This window comes from Myxocyprinus asiaticus, chromosome 50, assembly GCF_019703515.2.
Source record: "Myxocyprinus asiaticus isolate MX2 ecotype Aquarium Trade chromosome 50, UBuf_Myxa_2, whole genome shotgun sequence".
NCBI classification, from domain to species: domain Eukaryota; kingdom Metazoa; phylum Chordata; class Actinopteri; order Cypriniformes; family Catostomidae; genus Myxocyprinus; species Myxocyprinus asiaticus.
In genome coordinates, this window is record NC_059393.1 from 3,154,243 (window position 1) to 3,176,803 (window position 22,561).

The 22,561-nt window shown below is 36.7% G+C and overlaps 1 protein-coding gene across 2 annotated transcripts in view; it reads right to left on the reverse strand.

The window, feature by feature from the left end:
• The window catches only part of LOC127438689 (serine/threonine-protein kinase MARK1-like), a 103,799-nt gene extending 83,979 nt beyond the window's left edge, over window positions 1-19,820 (reverse strand). For both annotated transcript variants that reach the window (XM_051694458.1, XM_051694457.1), the window contains exon 1: window positions 19,524-19,820. In XM_051694458.1, the coding sequence (XP_051550418.1) occupies window positions 19,524-19,574 (51 nt within the window). In that variant the 5' untranslated portion in view covers window positions 19,575-19,820. The remainder of the gene's footprint in view (window positions 1-19,523) is intronic.
• Between the last annotated feature and the right edge of the window lie 2,741 nt (window positions 19,821-22,561).

Here is a 22,561-nt window from a genome sequence, read left to right on the forward strand (position 1 = left end):
ACTTCATCACAACAAACAAAATATGACGAAATCGACCTCATTCAGGTGAAGTGATATAACCCAGCAGACATTTTTGCATCAATTAAAACACATTTTACTCTGGCGCTACTGATAACGTGTAGCGTGAGCAGCCTCCGAGACATGGGTTCTGGCTGTGTGGAAACCAGGAAGTAATCATGTTCACACAAACAATGACGAGTGCTATTCAGAGATTGCATTTTCACTCAAAAACGACATTTTTACTCCACTGACGGTTAGGTTTATGTAATATGCATTCCTCTTCACTGTATTACATCACTTACAACTGAAAATACAACTCGCTTTTGGCGCCACTCTGTTAACATTTCACCCCAAAACTGCAGCTTACACGTGACCATACGTTCAACAACACTTCCAGCTTCAGCCACTGGGGACAGTGATTTGAATTTCAGCAAGCAAAGTCCGATTTTAGCAGCAAAACTTTTGCCGAATTCAGTGTGATTAGTCTGCATTACGTCACATCTTGCTGTTTTGTCAGCGTCTCGTGCCATGAGTGTTACGTTTTTAAAATTATATGCTTAGCAAAAAATAGTTTTTAAACTTTTTAAAATGCATTCTGATCCATTATGTTTCACTTCATCCACCTTTTTATGGATGCAAAACATCACTCCTTAAGAACATCGTTGACTGGTGTCTGGTGGGCGTGAACCTAAACCAGCATTCAAAGGCCTTCCTTAAAGGGATAGTCCACCCAAAAATTAAAATTCTGTCAATATTTGCTCACCTCCATGTCGTTCCAAGCCTGTTTTACTTTCTATCTTCCAAGAAACCCTTAACATGTCATTTTTTACATATAATGAAAGTGAATAATAACTCTAGGTTGTCAAATATGTACCAAAATGCAAATGAAATTGATAAAAGAGATGATTACATTTTCAATTTCATTTTTACAGTAACATTGCATTGTCCCATTTTGATGATTTGACAATCCATTTGCTCTGCAAATTCAAGGCAAGATTGTAATTATTAAAATGAATAGGCATCATTGTATTAATTTATTAAATATTGGCAGAAAAAAAAAAAAATCCATAGTCAAGGTCCCTAAAGGACAAAAACCACCATAAACCCACAGTCAAAGTACTAACTGGTTCTTGTGTCATGACGTCATGAAGTTTGGTCATGAGACATACAAGAACCGATGAGGTTTCTTTTTTGTTGTTGTTGTGATCAACATGTTTTATTGATTCCCAAATAAATACAAAATAAAGCACAAATTAGCATAAATTAACAGAATCAGAACCGATGAGGTTTGACATTACTGTCCTGTCGCCATATTTGATTTGTGCTCTCTTTATAGGAGTTGAACAATGATTTGATTTGAGAGTAAATAATGACATCAATTTAAGTCTATTAATCACACAAAGTCATTGTTTTGCTTCAGAAGACTTGTACAATTGTGCACGAGTCAGATTGACTACTTTTACTGTGGTTTTATGGTCTTTTTTCTTTGGAGCTTGACATCCCAGAGTCACTATTCACTTTCATTATATGGCAAAAGTCTGTGTGAAGATTTTTTTAAATGTTTCCTTTTCTGGAAGAAAGAACATACAAGATTCTGCTCATCCCTAACCTGCTTTACGACTCTTGCTCAATCAGACAATCAAATGAATGTGGTGTAATAAACACAGGCACCAGTAACCTCAGCTCATCTGCAGTGTTATTGCAGTGGTCGGTGTACAGAAGCTACAGGAGAGACCTTCAGTCTAAACCACAGAGAGCACTTACAGCAGAATGCATTACAGCAGAGCGCTGGGACCAGAAGACTGAGGCTTCATTTCCCTGAGCCTGTGGATATCTGAGATGTTTCGGCCATCATAAAAAGCTCTTTTTGAAACAGAGAGCCCTCTGGACATAACATCATAAAATAATATGAAGGTTTTCAGCAATACAAAAATGGAAAAGCTTTGCATTACTTCTTTCCTCTAAAAAAAAAAAGAAAAAAAAAAAGAAGTAAAATACGAATAAAGATTTAGAAGAAAACAATTAGACCTCACTGGCTGTTTTTAACACAATATTAAGTGAGTAGAGACAGATGGCTGATTTATTGGCCATGGGTTAAATTATGGGTGTAAACATGCAAACAAGGCAAGCCTCTCAAAAAATGCATTTTAATAAATTGTAACTAAAAATTAACTCCAATGAAATGGTACTAGAAGGCTGCGAACGTGTCTCTTAAAATTGCACAAGTTTTAGCCTTGACAATCCTGTAGGGGTTTATGTCCTTGTACATTGAAATATAATTTTTTTTTAAAGTGTGCACAGAATAAAAAAAAGAAAAAAAAAAGAACTTTCAGGATGGGAGATGCACAAATAATGTACAAGTGCCAATAATGTTCACCGTTCTTTTTACATCCATTGAACATTTTTATTTTAAGTATCAAATTCGGGGGGCCTGTGTAGCTCAGCGAGTAAAGACGCTGACTACCACCCCTGGAGTTCGCAAGTTTGAATCCAGGGTGTGCTGAGTGACTCCAGCCAGGTCTCCTAATCAACCAAATTGGCCCGGTTGCTAGGGAGGGTAGAGTCACATGGGGTAACCTCCTCGTGGTCACTATAATGTGGTTCTCACTCTCGATAGGGCGCGTGGTGAGTTGAGCGTGGATGCCGCGGTGGATGGCGTGAAGCCTCCACATGTGCTATGTCTCCGCGGTAACGCGCTCAACAAGCCACGTGATAAGATGCGCGAACTGACGGTCTCAGACGTGGAGGCAACTGAGATTTGTCCTCCACCACCCAGATTGAGGCGAGTCACTACACCACCACGAGGACTTAGAGCGCATTGGGAACTGGGCCTTCCATATTGGGGAGAAAAAGGGGAGAACAAAAAAAATTTATCAAATTCGGATTGTTCAAATGAAGATAACCGTTAATCACAATATCAATATTTTTACTACTGTGTGCATTGTTGTTATTTCCTTCTTTTATTAACATTTTTCATCTTTTTTAAGATTTTTTTTTTTTTGTGTGTGAGAAAATATAATGCTAAAAAAATGTAAATGTAATTTTTTGCAGTTTTATGTGAAAGTCCTTTATTATACTATTAAATTGCGTGGCATCATACAGATATATATCGGCCACTTACGGCATCGTGCATTAACAATAACCATATCCATCGATCACTAAAGAAAACTGTGCTCGTCGTGTGATTTCATGGGGTCTTTAATGCCTCACAAAAAACACAATGTTAAAACTATTCAAAACTAAACAAAGGACAGACATAAAAGAAGTTGTGGCCAGAATTCATTGAATAGAACAGTTTATTGTCAATCACTGCTGAGTCACTTGTACAGTAACATGCTGCAATTTTCCTGAACCGAGAATGACCTGCACTATAACACAATAAAACTCAACTAGAACAATGTCTATGTCATTGACATGTCATGCCAATCTAATGCCTTTACTTTCTACTGTTCCTCATGGCACATAACGGCATTAAGGTAACCCAATAAACATCTCATCCATCAACCCCGGTCAATATGCTGATGTTACTGCATAACAATAAAGGTTAGGTTTAGAGCAAGAGTGTTCTGGTTTCAATACAAGATAAGCTATTGACAGAATTTGTGGCAACAACAAAACAGCCTAATTTCAATGCACGTATGAATTTCACTCCCATAGAGAAAAATAAACAAACCCGGTCACATGATTTTTAGTTTTAAAATAGTACAAGATGCTGAAATCGTAAGAAATCATACGAGCTGGTTCGTCCAAAAACATTAAACTTTTACTCACATAGAAAAAAATAAACCAATCCGATCACATGGCAAGTGGTAATAATAGTGTGGGATGGTGAAATTGTAAGAAATTGTATGAGTTGGCTTGTAAATTTTTTTTTCGACTTTTATGCCAATAGAGAAAAATAAACCCAACCCGGTCATTATCAAAGATAAGATGGTGAAATCATATGAAATCATACAAGTTGGCTCGTCCAAAAACATGCAACTTTTACTCATATAGAGAAAAATAAAACAATCCGGTCTCATGACAAGTCATAATAATAGTTCTAGATGGCAAATCGTAAGAAATCATGCGAGCTGGATCATATAAAAACATATGACCTTTACTCCAATAGGAAAATAAAACCCGGTCTCAGGACAAGTCATAAAGATAGTACAAGATGGCAAAATCGTAAGAAATTGTGCAAGTTGGATCGTACAAAAAACGTTTTACTTTTACTCCTATGGAACCCCCTGTTCACAATGTAAAGCGCTTTGAGTTTGAGCTATATACAGTAAGTGTAATGTTTGTTCATTCATAAAGAAAAAGAAACAAACTAATAAAGTCTAACCTCTTACGCAAACCCTAAACCTTACCATGATTTTAATAGGAAAATAACTATTGAGTACACTTAAAGAAAGAAAACATCAGACATTTGTATTGCATAAATAATGACTGAGTAACCAAGAAGTTCACAGACATTTCCTTTCTTAAAATAAAGTGTTGGATAGGAGGCTAGATAAAATGATATGCCTGTATTGTATCAATTAAAAATTCTGTTTGTTGATTGGTTGGTCTAAAAGTCATTCCCCTTCATATGAGCCAATATCTTATGATTACGCAATCTTGTACGAATTATTAGTAGTTCTCATTAGATGTCTCATGTTGAGCTGTCTAAATAGCCCTTGAGTTGGGACTACTTTTCTAGGTGAACGACTATATGTTACGGACGTCCTTCGTTACGCACCAACCCTTTGGATTTAACTGCATTTCAGCATAAATTGGTCATAAAATTTTATCTGATCTTCAAGTCTGCCTTAATGAACATCACACAAACAATGACACTTTCATGTCTTTATTAAACACACTATGCAAACATTCACAGTGCAGGGAGGAAAAAACAAGCCTTGGATCTAATCAAATCTCTCAAATCAAATATGGTGACTACGGTGCAGGTCTGACGTCACGACATTTAGTCGTAAGACACTCGAGTTGAGGTTACTGATGTCAACTCAATAGTCATTAAGAGTATTTGCATAAAGTATTGAAACATCGAAAAAAATATGAACATCTCCTACAAGGCTAGAGAGGGCCAGGACTCAGCTGCAAGAAACCCCTTAAGTTAAGAAAAACCTTAGTTGCAACTGAATGGCTTTCTTAACTTAAGGGGTTTCGTGCAACTGGATCCAGTTCGCCTGGTGTAAAAACTCTATCACAGTGAGATTCAATGTTGTTTTATAGACGTAAGCCTATAAAGTCTAGTTGAATAATTTGGCTCATTTTCTTGTTTAATAAATTAAGGTCATGCATCCCTTAAACAAGGACAATTGGCAAGTTCTGACCAGTGAAGGGCTTGCCTTGGACAGCAAACTCTTTCTGATATCAATGCATGCAGAATCTCACAAGCAAAATGCTGGCATTCTGTTAGAGCAAGAAACCTATTGGAACGAGCTTGCAGAGCTTTGAAGAAACACAAGCCCACACCAGGGAGAAATCTGGCAGCTTCACTAAAACCAAAATATCTGCAATGATGACTTCTCAGAACTCACAGAAAGCATCCTGCTGGAAAAACACCTTGAACTAGCCTAAGTTGGTTGGTTGGTCTCCCACCCTGGCCAAGATGGTCAGGCTGGTCTGTTTTCATGGATTTAGAGGGGTTTTGGGCACTTGTCAGCTGGTCTGGCTGGAAGATAACCTGGTTGACCAGCTAAACTAGTTAAACGCCAGTTTGGCCAGGTTATGAGACCAGCTTAAACCAGACCAGCATGCCACCGTAGACTGATTTAAGCCAGTGTTCTTAAATATTTACATTAGGTTTTATTTCTATTTTATTTTCAATTTGTCCTTCCAATTTAGTTTGGTTTTCATTCGTTTTCAATCTGTACTTGTTAGTTTTCCTTTAGGTTTATTTTCTTCAGTGTTTTTCAGTTTCAGTTTAGTTTGTACACATATGACTGAGAAAGATTTAACACATAATCTAGTGCTATTTTCATGTAGGCTGTTAAGTTTGATAACATATCTGACAATTTACTGTAAATCAAAAACTAAAATATTAAATAAAATAAAAATGTAAATAAAAATAAAAACTAGCATAATTGAAAAACTGAAACTACACTACAATACATTTTCATGACTTATTTCATTTATTACGTTAACGATAATAGTTTCATTTCATTTTAGTTTTCGTTAACCAAAATAACGCCACAGAGAGTCGGTGTCGTTAAATTCCTCATCTTGGGGCATGGCGACATGTTGATTGCCGCTCTTCGCAGACGTGCAATATCATTAATGATACTGGACTCTACACTGTCACTTTTGCAACCTGACTTTGCACTGATCTCTCCAAACTTATCACTTGCACTGTCACCTTATTGTTTGATAATTATTTTGGTTGTATATTGTTATCTTTGTAGATATGTATATTTTGTAGTAGTACTAGCTATTGTATCCTGTCTTGTCTATAGTCTGTGGAGAAGCATTCAAGCAAGAATTTCATTGTACCTTGTGCACGGTACTTGTACATATGACAGTAAACATTGAACTAAACTGAAAATCAGCATTTCAGGCAAACTTGGCTGGATTTCTCCACCTAGTCTCCACACCAGTATTAGGACCGTGAGGTTTACTCAATAAGTCACTCCTCATGCCCTAAGAAACGAAACTGGGATCCACATTATCTTGTGTTTTGGGCACAATGGCAAAAAGCCCAATCCAGGCCTTGACCATCTGCATTTAGAGTAACTGGTGACTCAGCAAAGTATTGAATGATTCAAACACATGATACCAAATGCTGCCCAGGACTTTCAGAGAGCTAATATACAGGCCTAACTGAGTACTGTAAAATACTGCACTTAAATTATCAGTGGTGTTTGCTAAGGCAAGCATCAGCAGGTTGAAAGTTTTGCTGCTGAATTCGGTCTTTGCTTGCCGAAATTCGAATCATTGCCCCGAGTGGCTGAAGTTGGAAGTGTTGTTGAACGAATGGGCATGTGTGAGCTCCGGTTTCCGGGTGAAATGTCCACAGAGTGGCGCCAAACACGAGTTGTATTTTTAGTTGTAAATGATGTAATACAGTGAAGAGGAACGCCTATTTTATTAACTCTGCACCCCTAGCCTAAAACCCAAACTCAATCCTAAACCTAACCTTCAGTGGAGTAAAAATTGTATTTTTGAGTGAAAATGCAACCTAAAATGCAAGTGACCACAATTATTTCCATTGTTTCCATGGGACCAGAGACCATGTTTGGGAGGTTGCTCAAGCAATACGCTATCAGTAGTGCTAGAGTAAAATATGTTAAAACGTAATGCACTAATTAATGCAAAAATGTCTGATGGGGATGGCGCTTGTCAATAATTAGTCTGAACGAGGTTGATTCCAAGCTACATGAACTTTTGGAAGCAACGTGTCGATTTTCCATATGATTGTCATGTTGCACAGATTGCGACAAGTTCGGTGAAAAAAATCCAGGCGGGAGAAATGTTGATTATAAATGTGCATTCAAAACCAAAAAATATAAATGAACTTATTCTAATTCAAATTGATTATTTTACTTACTATTTGTGTTTGCTATACATTTTTATTTTTAAAGTATTGCATTATTAGCTTAGTACAAAACATGCAATAAACAGCATTGCTGCACATGTAAGGTGTTCCCAATCGGACACATCCACACTAATCCATTTTTGTTGAAAACTGAGTTTTCAATTTCCCAATGCAACTGTTGTTTGAATTTCCCAATTCAAAGTCTGCAGTGATGGAGAGAAACCAGCTATGGCCTAAATATAGCGAAATTAATACTTTTTCAAACAAAAAATGTATTAGGCCACATCCACACTAATACGTTTTTGTTTTAAATCTCAGCTTTTCAATTTGTTCATGTCATCATTTTCCAAAGCAAGCGGTAACAGAGAGAACATTTTCGAAATACTCTGTTTTCAGAGACAAATGGTATTCAAGTGTAAATGAGATTCCTAAATGTAGTGAAATTAACACATTTTCGTTTGAAAACTCAGTTTTCATATTCCTACAGGCATCATTTCCAAAAATATGCAGTAATGGAGAGCATTGTCGAAACACCATTTTCATCGGAGGAAAACGCTGTTCTAGTGTGGATAAGAGCTGCAAACGTAGGGAAATCAATGCTTTTTCAAAGTTCAAACAAAAACGTATTAGTGTCGACATGGCTTTAGAAGGCAGCTACCTATGTAGGCAGTACAAAGCAAGGCAGATCACTAGGTTTGGAAACAGAACTGAAGTCTGAACAAGAGCCACAGAAAGAGTGAATACTGAAAGCAAGATAGATGAAACACACCAGCGGCAGTTTAACAGGCTTTCATGACACAGTGCTGGCATTTCAGTGTTAGCATGACAATGAACACACTGCCTGGACACGACATTCCGAGAAAGTACAATCTCCTCACACACATCCCCCTCTCCTCACACACACACACACACACACACACACACACACACACACACACACACACACACACACACACGCTGGTCTCTTAAAAAACACTCCTTCCCTCACAGCCTTTCCACTGTTATGTAACTGTTGTAAAAGTAAAAGTCTTCCAGTGAGCGTCTGTGAGCTCTCTAAAGCGCTCTCTCTTATACTTTTACTCTCTATCTGTGGACATCTAAACTGCTTTTGCGTCAGGACCGACATTTTACACTGGATATCAAGTGGTGACCAAACTCAGAACCAAAATTGTCTGATTAAATGATTAAACATTATAAATAGTTATATTTAAATTATTTTAATTATGATATCATAAATATAATAATTCAGATAATTAAAATGCATTACATTATTGTGGCAGACAAGTAAAGCACTGATAAGTCAAAAATATATGATTTATTTCCATATTATTGAACAGCCTATCATTGGCCTACAGTTCACAACAATCCATTTTGCAAATGAATTCGTCCGAGACAGATTTATTATAAGGGATTTTCCATTTTGTTTTTAGTTAGTTTGAAACTTCGAAAAACACGTCTATACTGTATATTGCCTATACAGCTGGAGTTTCACTTACTGCCCCCTGCTGAAAACAGTTGCTACTTCAAGACCGAATTGCTCTGATGTTAGGAATAATTATTATTACGCTCCTGGGACGTCATAAATTGCGTAATGTTTTTTTTTAACACATTATATTTTTACAAAATTAATCACACTGAATTAACTTGTTAAATCGACAGCCTTACTTTAAAATCAAACAATAGGGCTATGTAAAAAATATTGATTTTCCAATTAATCACTGATTGTTCTTTTACTTAAATGCTTACTCCAGTTTTGAAACATTTTAATTGTAATGGCTGCTACTAGGGCTGGGTAAAAATTTACATTTTCTGATTAATCACGATCTTCATTTGAACGATCCCAATATCGATTCTTAAAATCCTAAAACAGATCTTTTACTTTAATATAAAGTTTACTTCAATTCTGGGTGTGGAGATTATTATATATTTTAAATAAAAAGCAACTGAACTGGATAGTTTGGACCCTGCATTTTGTAAAAAAAATTTAAATAGACTTGTTAATGTACCAAGTTAGGTTCCCTATATAATTTATAGCATTAGCAGGGAGATTTTTTTTTTCCATATGTACGATAACTTAAATTGCATACATGAAATATACACAAATTAAAAAGAAACTAATCAAAAACGTATCAGAATCGAACTGAGAGCTTGTGAATCAAAATCAAATCAAATTGGGAAATCAATATTGACATTAATATGCAAAATTATTAACCTGACATAAAAATTCAGAGTTGAACAATTGACAATTTTGGTTTCTAAATGTGAAGTTCGATGGATTCGATAACAATTATCCAGAGCACACAACGCACTGTCGGCACAAAAAGGTTTTATTCTTGTTGCGAGTGAACCAGTATTACAATGTAATTCTTTTTTTTATTTTATTTTTTTGGTATTGTATTGTTCATGGTTTTTGAGGAACCTGTCCACATTGGCATCCATCAAATTTGACTTTTAACAATTGATGGATAAATTGATGCACAAAAAGAGGAACTGCATTGGTCTAAAATCCCACTCCAGCTAAATAATAAGAATCAAATATGTTTTGATTTTGTTGCATCATGCATAATTTTTGTTTTTATTGTGGACAGACAAATTGCTTATCACTGGAAACCTATCTTGTAACAGCTGGTTAGGACATGGTGTATGGCTCCTGGTCGCGCGTGGCTCATTAATCTAGTAGTCAACAGTTAGAATAGTTATAGAATAATTAGTTCATGACTTGCAACCTACAGTAAAAGGTTGCAGCAGTAGCAGGATGTGGCCTTTTGATTAGTTTTTTTTTTCTTCTTTTTTTCCCCTTTTTCTCCCAATTTGGAATGCCCAATTCCCAATGTGCTTTTAAGTCCCTGTGGTGGTGTAGTGATTCGCCTCAGTCCGTGTGGCGGAGGGCGACTCCCAGTTGCCTCCGCGTCTGAGACTGTCAACCCACGCATCTTATCACGTGGCTTGTTGAGCGCGTTGCCACGGAGACATAGCGTGTGTGGAGGCTTCATGCCATCCACTGCGGCAACCACACTCAACTCACCACATGCCCCACCGAGAACTAACCACATTTTAGCGACCACAAGGAGTTTACCCCATGTGACTCTACCCTCCCTAGCAACCGGTCCAATTTGGTTGCTTAGGAGACCTGACTGGAGCATGCCCTGGGATTCGAACTAGCGAGCTAGCGATCTCCAGGGGTGGTAGCCAGCATCTTTTACCACTGAGCTACCCAGGCCCCCCCTTTTAATTAGTTCTTAAGCCAACAGTGAAAGTCGATAAAGCCGAAAAGAATACTGGACAATGTCAACAAAAAATAAAATGTCAACAAATATTTTCATTGTCAAATAGTCGTTTGAGCTCACAGGACTTGACATACAAATCACTTTAACCACAAATGATGCTTGACGTGTTTTAACCAGAGGAGCGCTGCAGCCGAAAAGGAAGAGGGCGACGCAGTCCAAATGCACACCAAAGACAAGCCAAAACGATTTAGCTAGATATACCAACATTTTATAAAATGTATTTTGCTTTTTACTTAAGTGTTACATAATGTGAATGATCATGTGTTACATGATGTGTTTTTGCACTGATGCCAGACTTATCATTTATTTGTTATGAAGTATCGAATCTATGGTTTGTGTTCATTGAGTTCCAAATAAAGAGAAAACAATCAAATAAGATGAAGCACCTTTCATTCGTAAAGTTTTAAATACTGTAACCATGATATAAAATTATGTAATGTAAGATATAAGATATAAGATATGTAATAACATGAATATTATAAATGGTATTAAAAAACTTGACTGGGTACCACAGTAACAATTCAGTATAATAATATTCAACATGGTTGAAACGTTTTGCACACCCTGTTCATTCACAAAAAAGAAAGAAAAAACCTTATACATAATAATGCTTAAAAATACAGTACATGTAGGAAAACACTGTTTTGTTTTTTTTTAAACACTGTTTTTAAACTGATACGGGATTCTTAATGGCTGATGCTGATACCAATATCTAAAGACCAGGAATGCCAATGACCAATATAAATACTGATACATAAAACAATTAAACAGCAAATCAGATGTTCACAAAATTTTGGAAGTGAAAAAAAACCCAACATTTATTTTATGCAATTGGTAATGAGTTCAAATTCACTCAAATTCACTTTTGACAAAGTAAAGGTAATACTTCTGTTAATCAGCCAAGCAAACAGTTATCGGCCGTTGCTGATTATCACAAAATGGCCAATCAGCCTGACCGATAAATGTTCTATCACTAATTTTAAGAACTATGTATTGTTTTATATTGGTGCACATAAATAAAAATTAAATATCAGCCGATTAATCAATATGGCCGATATATCAGTCTATCACAAATTTTTTGTTCTATGTATTGTTGTATATTGGTGCATATAAATAAAAATTAAATATTAGCCGATTAATCAATATGGCCAATATATCGGTCTATCACAATTGTTTTACTATGTATTGTTTTATATTGGTGCATATAAATAAAAATGAATATCAGCCGATTAAACAATATGGGCAATATATCAGTCTATAAATAATTTTTGATACTATGTATTGTTGTATATTGGTGCATATAAATAAAAATGCAATATCAGCTGATTAATCAATATGGCCAATATAATGGTCTATCACAAATTTTTTGCACTATGTATTGTTGTGTATTAGTGCATATAAATAAGAATGAAATATTAGCCGATTAATCAATATGGACAATATATTGGTCTATTACTAATTTTTTACATTTCAGAACAAATACATTATTATTAAGATATACATTTAATTTTATCAATAGACTGAAAAATATGAAATATATATTTTTGTAGCCATATGGACCATTCCTATTCTTTGATTTTAGGGAGAGTCTGTATTTTTGAAGACTGTTCACACTTCCTGTGCTGTGTTCTCCAATTTACGCAGAGAGAGTAAGTATGCATCCTAATTAGAGGATTTTTGTATATTTACTGGCTATTTGTCCCCTACTGTTTCATGAATACTGATGATCACACCTATTTGATGTGGCAACTGCTTTTGGCATACTACATAATAGAGAAGCAGACATACTCAGACACGGGGTAAGACAGTTTGTCAGCTTCACTGATGATAACAGAGAAGCACACAGATATACAAAACCCCTTTGACCTCTGCCAGGACACACTGCAGTAAACACACAGCGCTTTACAAAGCACGCACTCCTATTATCTACATATATGCCCGTCTGTAACTTTAAACAAAATGAATACAGACAAGAGTGAATGCACACTAAGCAATATAACAGAATCAATATCTAAAGACTATCTAAAACTTCTTCCACTTACTGCTGTTGTCCAGTGTCAGATTTCTCAACATGAGCTTACTATACACAACATGAGAAGTCAACAGTGCACATCACACATTATGAACTTCAATGACATGCTGAGATGGTACGCATGGTACGTTGCACACCAAAGGCGATATGATAATGAGAGATGAATCACCGACGAATGGCCCTTTCACATTAAAAGCGAGGCAATTGATTGCGATTAACACATTCAAGCCTTCACAATAGGTGGCATTAATCAACAAGCAATTTTACCCCAGTACGGTAGGTGGCTCAAAGAAAACAACTTGACAAACAGATGCCACAACATATATATTGTATTAGAGATATAAGAGAACTCAAGTAAGATTAAATGCAAAGGCAAAATATGGTTTTTAAAGGGGATGCAGCAATATAATTTACATGTTAAGGGAACCCATGAAAAACATTTTTTTTCTCATTTGATGCAAATGAACTACACAACCTCACTGCTGGTTTAGGATTTCTTCCTCAATTTTCTTCAGTGTTTAATGTCGGTGGTCAAAACAGCTTTCTGGGGGCCTGGGTAGCTCAGCAAGTAAAGATGCTGACTACCACACCTGAAGTCACGAGTTCGAATCCAGGGCATGCTGAGTGACTCCAGTCAGGCTTCCTAAGCAACCAACTGGCCCAGTTGATAGGGTGGGTAGAGTCACGTTGGGTTAACCTCCTCGTGGTCACTATAATGTGAGTTCTCGCTCTCGGTGGGGCACTTTGTAAGTTGTGTGTGGATGCCGCGGAGAATAGTGTGAGCCTCCACATGCACTAGGTCTCCGTGGTAACACGCTCAACAAGCCACCTGATAAGATGCGCGGATGGACTGTCTCAGACGCGGAGGCAACTGAGATTCGTCCTCTGCCACCTGGATTGAGGTGAGTCACTACACCACCACAAGGACTTAGAGCGCATTGGGAATTGGGCATACCGAATTGGGGAGAAAAGGGGAGAAAATCCAAAAAACAAAACAAAAAACAGCTTTCTGTGCTTTAGCTCAGTGCCGGTCCTTCCTATACGCAATATACGCAAGTTGCGTCCCACGATGTCAAAGGTGTTATAAGCAGCCAAGTACTAGTATTTGTTGCCATGCAAACAGGAACAGGAGGGCTGCATCCGTAAACTGGAAAATGCTGCTTTTGGAGGCTGTATGAAGGTCGGATGAAAATAAGGTGCTTTTTTAAACTGTACCGAGACCAGTTTCCTTAAACTGTTCCATTCATTCAAAAACTGTGTCGGTGGGGCCTGGGTAGCTCAGTGGTAAAAGACACTGGCTACCACCCCTGGAGATTGCTAGTTCGCTAGCTCGAATCCCAGGGTGTGCTGAGTGACTCCAGCCAGGTCTCCTAAGCAACCAAATTGGCCCGGTTGCTAGGGAGGGTAGAGTCACATGGGGTAACCTCCTTGTGATCACTATAATGTGGTTCGTTCTCGGTGGGGCACGTGGTGAGTTGAGCGTGGATGCTGCGGTGGATGGCGTGAAGCCTCCACACGCACTAACTCACTAACACGCTCAACAAGCCACGTGATAAGATGCGCGGGTTGACGGTCTCAGATGCAGAGGCAGAGGCAGCTGGGATTCTTCGTCCGCCTGCCGGATTGAGGCAAATCACTACGCGACCACGAGGACTTAAAAGCGCATTGGGAATTGGGCATTCCAAATTGGGTGAAAAAGGGGAAAAAATCTACACAAAAAAAAAAACTGTGTCAGTTAAGCCGTTAATTGATTAATGATCATGACACGTGATCCAGAGCTCATATTTTATTGGTCAGGGCATTTCATTACTGGGTGAAGAAAAAAAAATTACACACTCACCGTAAAAAAGAAGATTTGCTTTGTCGGTGTGTGAATGTTCGCTCCAGGTTTGTCCTGGGTGGGAGGAGAGAAAGTATGTAATAGTCTATAGAGTTATCCATTTGAATAGAAGTTTGTAGAAGCACTTGCTTCATGGTTATCAGAGCTGTATGGCGAGGTGAGCTCGAATGCTGCGAGGAGGCGAGACACGTTTGCGGAATGATTCATGAACGAGTTCGCTTGCGGCGTCAAATTCAGCTTGGGTCTGTTCAGACAGAAGCTGTATACAGCCGTAGTGAGCTGTAGCATGGTCAGAGCAGATGCTGCTGCGGCAACGAGCTCACGCTAAAATGTCTGCACTGGTTACGTCTTATGGCTACACTTTTGAAACTGGCAATTTTAGCATTTAAGAACTGGCCCCATTCACTTCCATTGAAAGTGCTTCACTGTAACTGTGATTTTTTGCTTTTTGTTAAATAAAGGAGAGATGTGTCCAAATTCTTTTTTTGTGGAAATCAACAATGTCACAAATGCTGTTAATTGACCTTAATGTCTATTAACCCCGGAATGTTCCTTTAAGCATGATTGGTGTAAGAATGTCCATGTAAGCACGCTTAATGACTAATGCATATTTTCTATTTTCAAATATTTTTGAGTAAAATAAATTATTTTGTGTAAAACAGACGTTTGTTTCAACCATTTTGTTCACATATTATGCCATGTACACACTAATAATTTTTTGTTTAAAAACAAATTAATTTCACTATGTTTATGCCTCTAATCCACAGCAGAACAGCATTTTCCTCCACAGAAAACTGAGCATTTTTTAAAACACTCTCCATTACCGCATACTTTGAAAAAAAAAACTGATAACGGAGTTTTCAACCTAAGGCGAATTAGTGTACAAGTGGCCTTATTTGCAATTATTAAAACTGTATTATTTACTACCTATATTATTTGTTATCTATTGGTCATCAGCCACCCTAAATCTCTAGATATCAATAATATTGATAGACTGATATATCAGCCAGAAGTATTAACTTTCCCTTGGTGTCAGCTGCAAAATCTACCAATAGATTTTTCAATGTATAGCCAACCATTTATTTTTTCAAGGTTGTTTATTTTTTATTTTTTATTTTTTTCAATTAATTTGAATAAATATTGTATAAAATAAGTGTTTGTTTCACTTTAGAAATTTTGTGTGCATCTGATTCGCTTTTGTTAAACTGTATTATGTATATCGGCCATCGGCCATCCTGCTCTCTATACATATATATCGGTATCAGCATCAGCAATTGAAAAACCCGTATTGGTCAGTCAACAATAATGGCCATTAAAACACCCATATCTGTCTATTAAGGTGTCCTTTCCAATCAAACAATGGCCACGCAAGTAACTACTATTAGTTCCTGTAGTGTGGACACATTTATGTCCATTACAATGTCAACAACATAAGACGATATGTGTTGAAGCTGTTAAAAACAGAATAAATGACAGTAATCTCTAGATGTTTCCTCCACTGATTCAGAATAAATGGCTGTCATTGAAGCTCAAATTAATGAGCCTCAGAGCATTTCTGTGCTTTTTATTAATCACAGCTGTAATTATATGATTGTATCAACAGCCCCGCTGTGCCCATTATCAGACAGTCATAAAGAGTCTCACACAGGCCGCAGACCTCTGACTGACTGATAAGTCTCACTGCATCACTGCAGGATTTGAACACAATAAGAGTGAAGGGATCCTTTACATAATCTCATATCAGAGCTGTTCAGGCCTATAACCTGAGATGGCATTAACCCCAAACAAACAGAAGACATGCTAATGACTTTTGTACAGCCTGTTTATTCAGTTGTTCAGTGGTCGATATCGATATCTAGACAGCAGGTTAGCTGAAATGTACAGTATGTAGTAATGCAATTCAATGACTGCAGAAGTTGCACTAATTTATAGAGTATTTACTCAAAATTCACTAAACAAATTCTGAAAATAGAATTTGTTTTTTATCCATTGACAATGCTGTCGGTAGATTTTAAAACTGACCAGTAACTGCCACGTAAATTAATTGGCCAGCTGATGCTGATACTCTCAAATTTCCAAATATCATTGAAATGTGTTGAAATAATCCTCATCAGCAAATAAGCCAACAAATTTACCCTAATAAAAAGAAACAGATAGAAATATATATATATATTTCATAAATAAAATGATGCATATTTTTAGGGCCATTAATATTTTTTTTTTTTACATTGTGACATAATTTTCGTGACAGTTACGCATATTTTACTACACAATTCTCATTACCGCAATGCAAAAAGATTGTCATTATGATATTCTCATTACCGCAATGTGAAAAAGATGGTCATTATGATATTCTCATTACCGCAATGTGAAAAAGATGGTCATTATGATATTCTCATTACCGCAATGTGAAAAAAGATGGTCATTATGATATTCTCATTACTGCAATGCGAAAAAGATGGTCATTATGATATTCTCATTACCGGAATGTGAAAAAGATGGTCAATATGATATTTTCATTATCGCAACGCGAAAAAGATGGTCATTATGATATTCTTATTACCACAATGTGAAAAAGATGGTCATTACAATATTCTTATTACCACAATGTGAAAAAGATGGTCATTATGATATTCTCATTACCGGAATGTGAAAAAGATGGTCAATATGATATTTTCATTATCGCAACGCGAAAAAGATGGTCATTATGATATTCTTATTACCACAATGTGAAAAAGATGGTCATTACAATATTCTTATTACCACAATGTGAAAAAGATGGTCATTATGATATTCTCATTACCGGAATGTGAAAAAGATGGTCAATATGATATTTTCATTATCGCAACGCGAAAAAGATGGTCATTATGATATTCTTATTACCACAATGTGAAAAAGATGGTCATTACAATATTCTTATTACCACAATGTGAAAAAGATGGTCATTATGATATTCTCATTACCGGAATGTGAAAAAGATGGTCAATATGATATTTTCATTATCGCAATGCGAAAAAGATGGTCATTATGATATTCTTATTACCACAATGTGAAAAAGATGGTCATTATGATATTCTCATTACCAGTGTTGTAGTACTCGAGTCCAGAACTCGAACTCGAGTCCGACTCGAGATCACATGCATATCATGTCATGTACCGGTTGCGCAAGCGCGAATCTCTGCGCTTGCACACAGATTTCCTTTGCTTTTACTCAAAACTGGACGCGCATTCTCAAATCTCTCTGCTCTCATTCAGAGAGTGTGTGTGCCACTCAAAACATGTCATGTGCACTCGCAAATCTATTATAATGCAAAATAACTCTGCCTCTGTTTATTCATACAAATATTCTGCCTCTGTAGACGTGGTATAGCGAGGGAGAATACCAGAGTTTGAGGAATCAACTCGCCATTTGGTCGGTGGTGCATAATATATGGTTAAAATCATACTGTAAGATTGATATTCTGATGCTCACTGACAATGTAAGAGACATGAGCAAATCAAATGTTAGAAACCATTAACAAAGAACACGTTGCGACTCAAGTCCTCTCAAAACTTTCACCTCAGTAGAAAACGTACCAGCACAAGTTTGTCTATAAAGGATTTTTCAGAATCCATGTGGTGGCAAATACGTAGAAACTTAGAGAATATGTGGAACAAAATCGTAAATCATTATTACGAGTTATAATTATAATGGGAACATAAGATCGTTGATGTGTGTTCATGCATTTATGACAGGTGCAGTTTTACATAGAGACGGAGACTGACTCATGTGATGCGAGTTTATCACAATTGTAGGCTAAAACAGTTAAGGAATCCCATTGTTAAAAGGACAAACATCCATCCATCCATCCATCCATCCATGAGAAATCATGTGAATTGCTCCAACGCCTGAATTATAATGAATTTTGATCATATAAAACTAGAGGACAATACCTAATAAATAAATAAAAATAAACTTCAAATAAATGGCAAGAAGGCACTGTTGTTTACGCATATTTTACTACACAATTCTCATTACCGCAATGCAAAAAGATTGTCATTATGATATTCTCATTACCGCAATGTGAAAAAGATGGTCATTATGATATTCTCATTACCACAATGTGAAAAAGATGCTCATCAGGATATTCTCAATACCACAATGTGAAAAAAGATGGTCATTATGATAAATCATTGTTCAACAGCATCTTTTTTACTATAATCCAGTAAAAACATACCTGTGTAATGGTAATGATAATCACCATTGAAAACAATGGAAATTGTAAAAGTAAAACGTCCAGAAACATTACTGTTATGAGAATTGGGAGGTAAAATGTGCTTAAGTGTCCTAAAAATGTAATCATGTAAGTATGTAAATATTTTGGCAAGATTTGTTATTGAACACCTCATAATGGTTGACCACTATTTGACACTATTTCAACTTTAAATGTTGAGCTTATTACACAGCGATTACAATGCAATTACATGTTAACAGTATTAAAATTGGTGCTGGGACATTGAAGCATGAGGTGGGACAGCTTGCAGTGGGTCTGATGATGATGGGATAACAGTCTGACATGATGATTAGTGTTTTGAACAGGATAACGTAGGACAGAGATGCAAATATGCACCGGAACCAATGTGTATCGTACAGCCTCATCAATATTACAACATTCAAGCAAAGAAACTCGATTTATAGATTTAAATAAACACTAGACACGATTGTCAAACCTCCAAGAGAAAATACAAGAATATAAACAACCAGTCGGACACATTAAATCAGTAACAGCTTCTGTAAAGCGGCGATTCAAAGGCATTGTAATCATGAATATTCATGCGGAATGATACACTGAATCATTCACTCACATTCTCGGCGTCGCGCTCGTTCACGGTGGGCAATGGCGTTCTGGTCGACATCTTGTGTTTACAGGCCGCTCGCTGCAGCACCGGCGCTCGGTACGGCAGAGCAGTGGGCCCGGGCTCAGGCGAGATAACGCGGAAGATACGAGTATCCGATCCCCCTTCACGCCGGCATTCCTCCCGGCCTTTCAGCGACGATACGGCGGCGGATTTGCGACTATAACGCGCACATATCCAGGAGCGGCCCGCGTCAGCCGCGGGTGAGATGGAGAGAGAGCGAGCGCAACGCTGCGGATGCGCGGACAGGACGAGTGTGTGTGTGTGTGTGTGTGTGTGTGTGTGTGTGCGTGGAGGGGGAGGAAGATTATGCAGGGTTTCTGTTATGAAATGATCAATCCTTTAGTTTTACAGTGATGTGTTAAACGCGTCTCATTTGCTATTTGAAAGATAAACAGATATATAATCAATTACAGATCACTGGAAATTAATCTAAATTAATGCTTGGTAATGTTAAGCCCACAAATGCCTCAATCTGTAAATATATCGTGTGTAAAAAAAAAAAAAAAAAAAGGAAAAAAAGTAAAAAAAAAAAATAAAAAAATGAATGTATAGTATAAAACTACAGTAACACTACTTTTCAAGTGAATATACCACAAGAAACCTAATTATACTGTGTTATTATAGTATAAAGAACTCTTTTAGAAAAGCATACATTTAACCCTAAAGTGTAAAGTTCCTCACTCACTATAAAATCCACATTAGATCCACATCACCATCTATCGGCTTTAAAACAGTATTGCGTTTATAACGTCATCTCATGGTCTCAGTCATTTTTGATATATATATATATAAATATGTATATAATACTGTATGTAGACAACTATTTCACCAAAAAATTAGTATTCTGTCATCATTTATTCACCTATTTATGCCATTTCAAACACACATGATTTTCTTTCTTCCGTGGAACATAGATGGAAATATTTTGCAGAATGTTCAAACTGCTCTTTTCCATAAAACATTAGCAGACAGAGAACAGTGGCTGTCAAGCTACGAAGACAAAATAACCACAATAAAAGTTGTGTATAGCCTACAACTCATACACTATATTTCAAGTCTTATGAAGCAATACGATAACTTAATGTGAGCAACAGACTTAATAATAATTATATTAATAATAATAATAACCCAAATAATCTGCTGAACATTTTCCCCTCCACTGTAGCACTCAAGCATACATTCAAACGTGCATCGCAATCCATCACAAGACATACGAGAAGCATATACGCTTTATGTCAAATCTGATGTGAAATGGGTGAGGCACAATTGTGGTTGTAATTTGAGAGTCAGTCTGCACATCCATTCCCAGTACGAACAGGCCACAAAAAAAAAAAAAAAAAAAAAAAAACATATCTGGATTAAATCAAGGCAGATAAAGATTATATCACTTAATGTTTAGCCCGTTCATTGCTACGATTTAAAACAGCATCCCATAACTGTTGTTCAAGTAATACAGAACATTACTGAGATGAACCAGAGAGCTCTGGATAATTACCTTTTTCCTGCCAGTTGTCCAAACAATAAAATGTATGTTCTGTCAAACCTCAGAGGTTCATACCAGAGACGGTGTAGGCTAAGAGATGGTGGGCCATGAAATTCCCAGCACAGTGTCATTTCCAGCACATCTCAAATTCTGTATTGTGTGTAGTAGAATTCTGTTCTGGAAATGACGCTGGTGGAAATGACTTTTTTTTCCCTCCCATTTTCTCCCCAATTTGGAATGCCCAATTCCCAATGCGCTCTAAGTCCTCGTGGTGGTGTAGTGACTCGCCTCAGTCTGGGTGGCGGAGGATGAATCTCAGTTGCCTCCGCGTTTGAGACCGTCAATCCATGCATCTGATCACGTGGCTTGTTGAGGGCGTTACCGTGGAGACGTAGCGCGTGTGGAGGCTTCACGCTATTCTCCACGGCATCCACGCACAACGTACCACAGGCCCCACCAAGAGCGAGAACCACATTATAGCAACCACGAGGAGGTTACCCCATGTGACTCTACCCTACCTAGCAACCGGGCCAATTTGGTTGCTTAGGAGACCTGGCTGGAGTCACTCAGCACACCCTGGATTCGAACTCACGACTCTAGGTGTGGTAGTCAGCATCAATACTCGCTGAGCTACACAGGCCCTGGAAATGACATTTTTTAAAATTTTCAAATAAAACATCCAACTCCTTTGTCTTGATAAGGCTAATTTCATAGCTAACATTTTATGTATTTTAAATACACATAATTAAATAATATTTTCACTTATTGCGAATTTTTACAAAAATACAAAACACTTTATTAGGGGTAAAATTGTGTGGAATTGACTGGGGCAGTCATAGTTTTCTTTTTTTTAAATAAATAAATAAATAATAGAAATCATTTTCACACATTCTGTATATTGAAATGTTTTATGTTTATTTCACTCTTTGTGTAGATGATCATACTTTTAAACATTTATCATTTGTATGGTCCCCTTTTATATCAACTACTATGTACAAACAATAAATGACATACAACACATTACAATGTATATATTCAGGGTTCCCACTCTTTTCAAGGCACAATTTCCCAGGACATTTTATGTGCCCAACGGGTGTAATATTTAAGCAAAAACACACAAATGGTCCTGATGTACATTGTGGTTATTGAATGGTTATTTTTTCTGGATTTTGTATTTGAGAGTTTAATCAAATGTTATTATTAAAATGGTGTCTAATGAATTGAATTCAATAAAACTTAAATCAAATTAATATTGTTAATTTATATACAGTTAATTACATTTTTTCAACATAACATTGCATTATTTTTTTATCGAATAAAGTGTATTTATTATTACAAAATCCTCACAGCACAATCCAAAACACTAATAAAACTAAACAGTAGTAATATACAGTAGGTAACTTTATTTTACAGTGTCTATGTTACACATAGTACATGTCACTATTATTAATTACTATAGTAATAACAATAACAATATGTATGTACAAGCAGCTCTATAAAA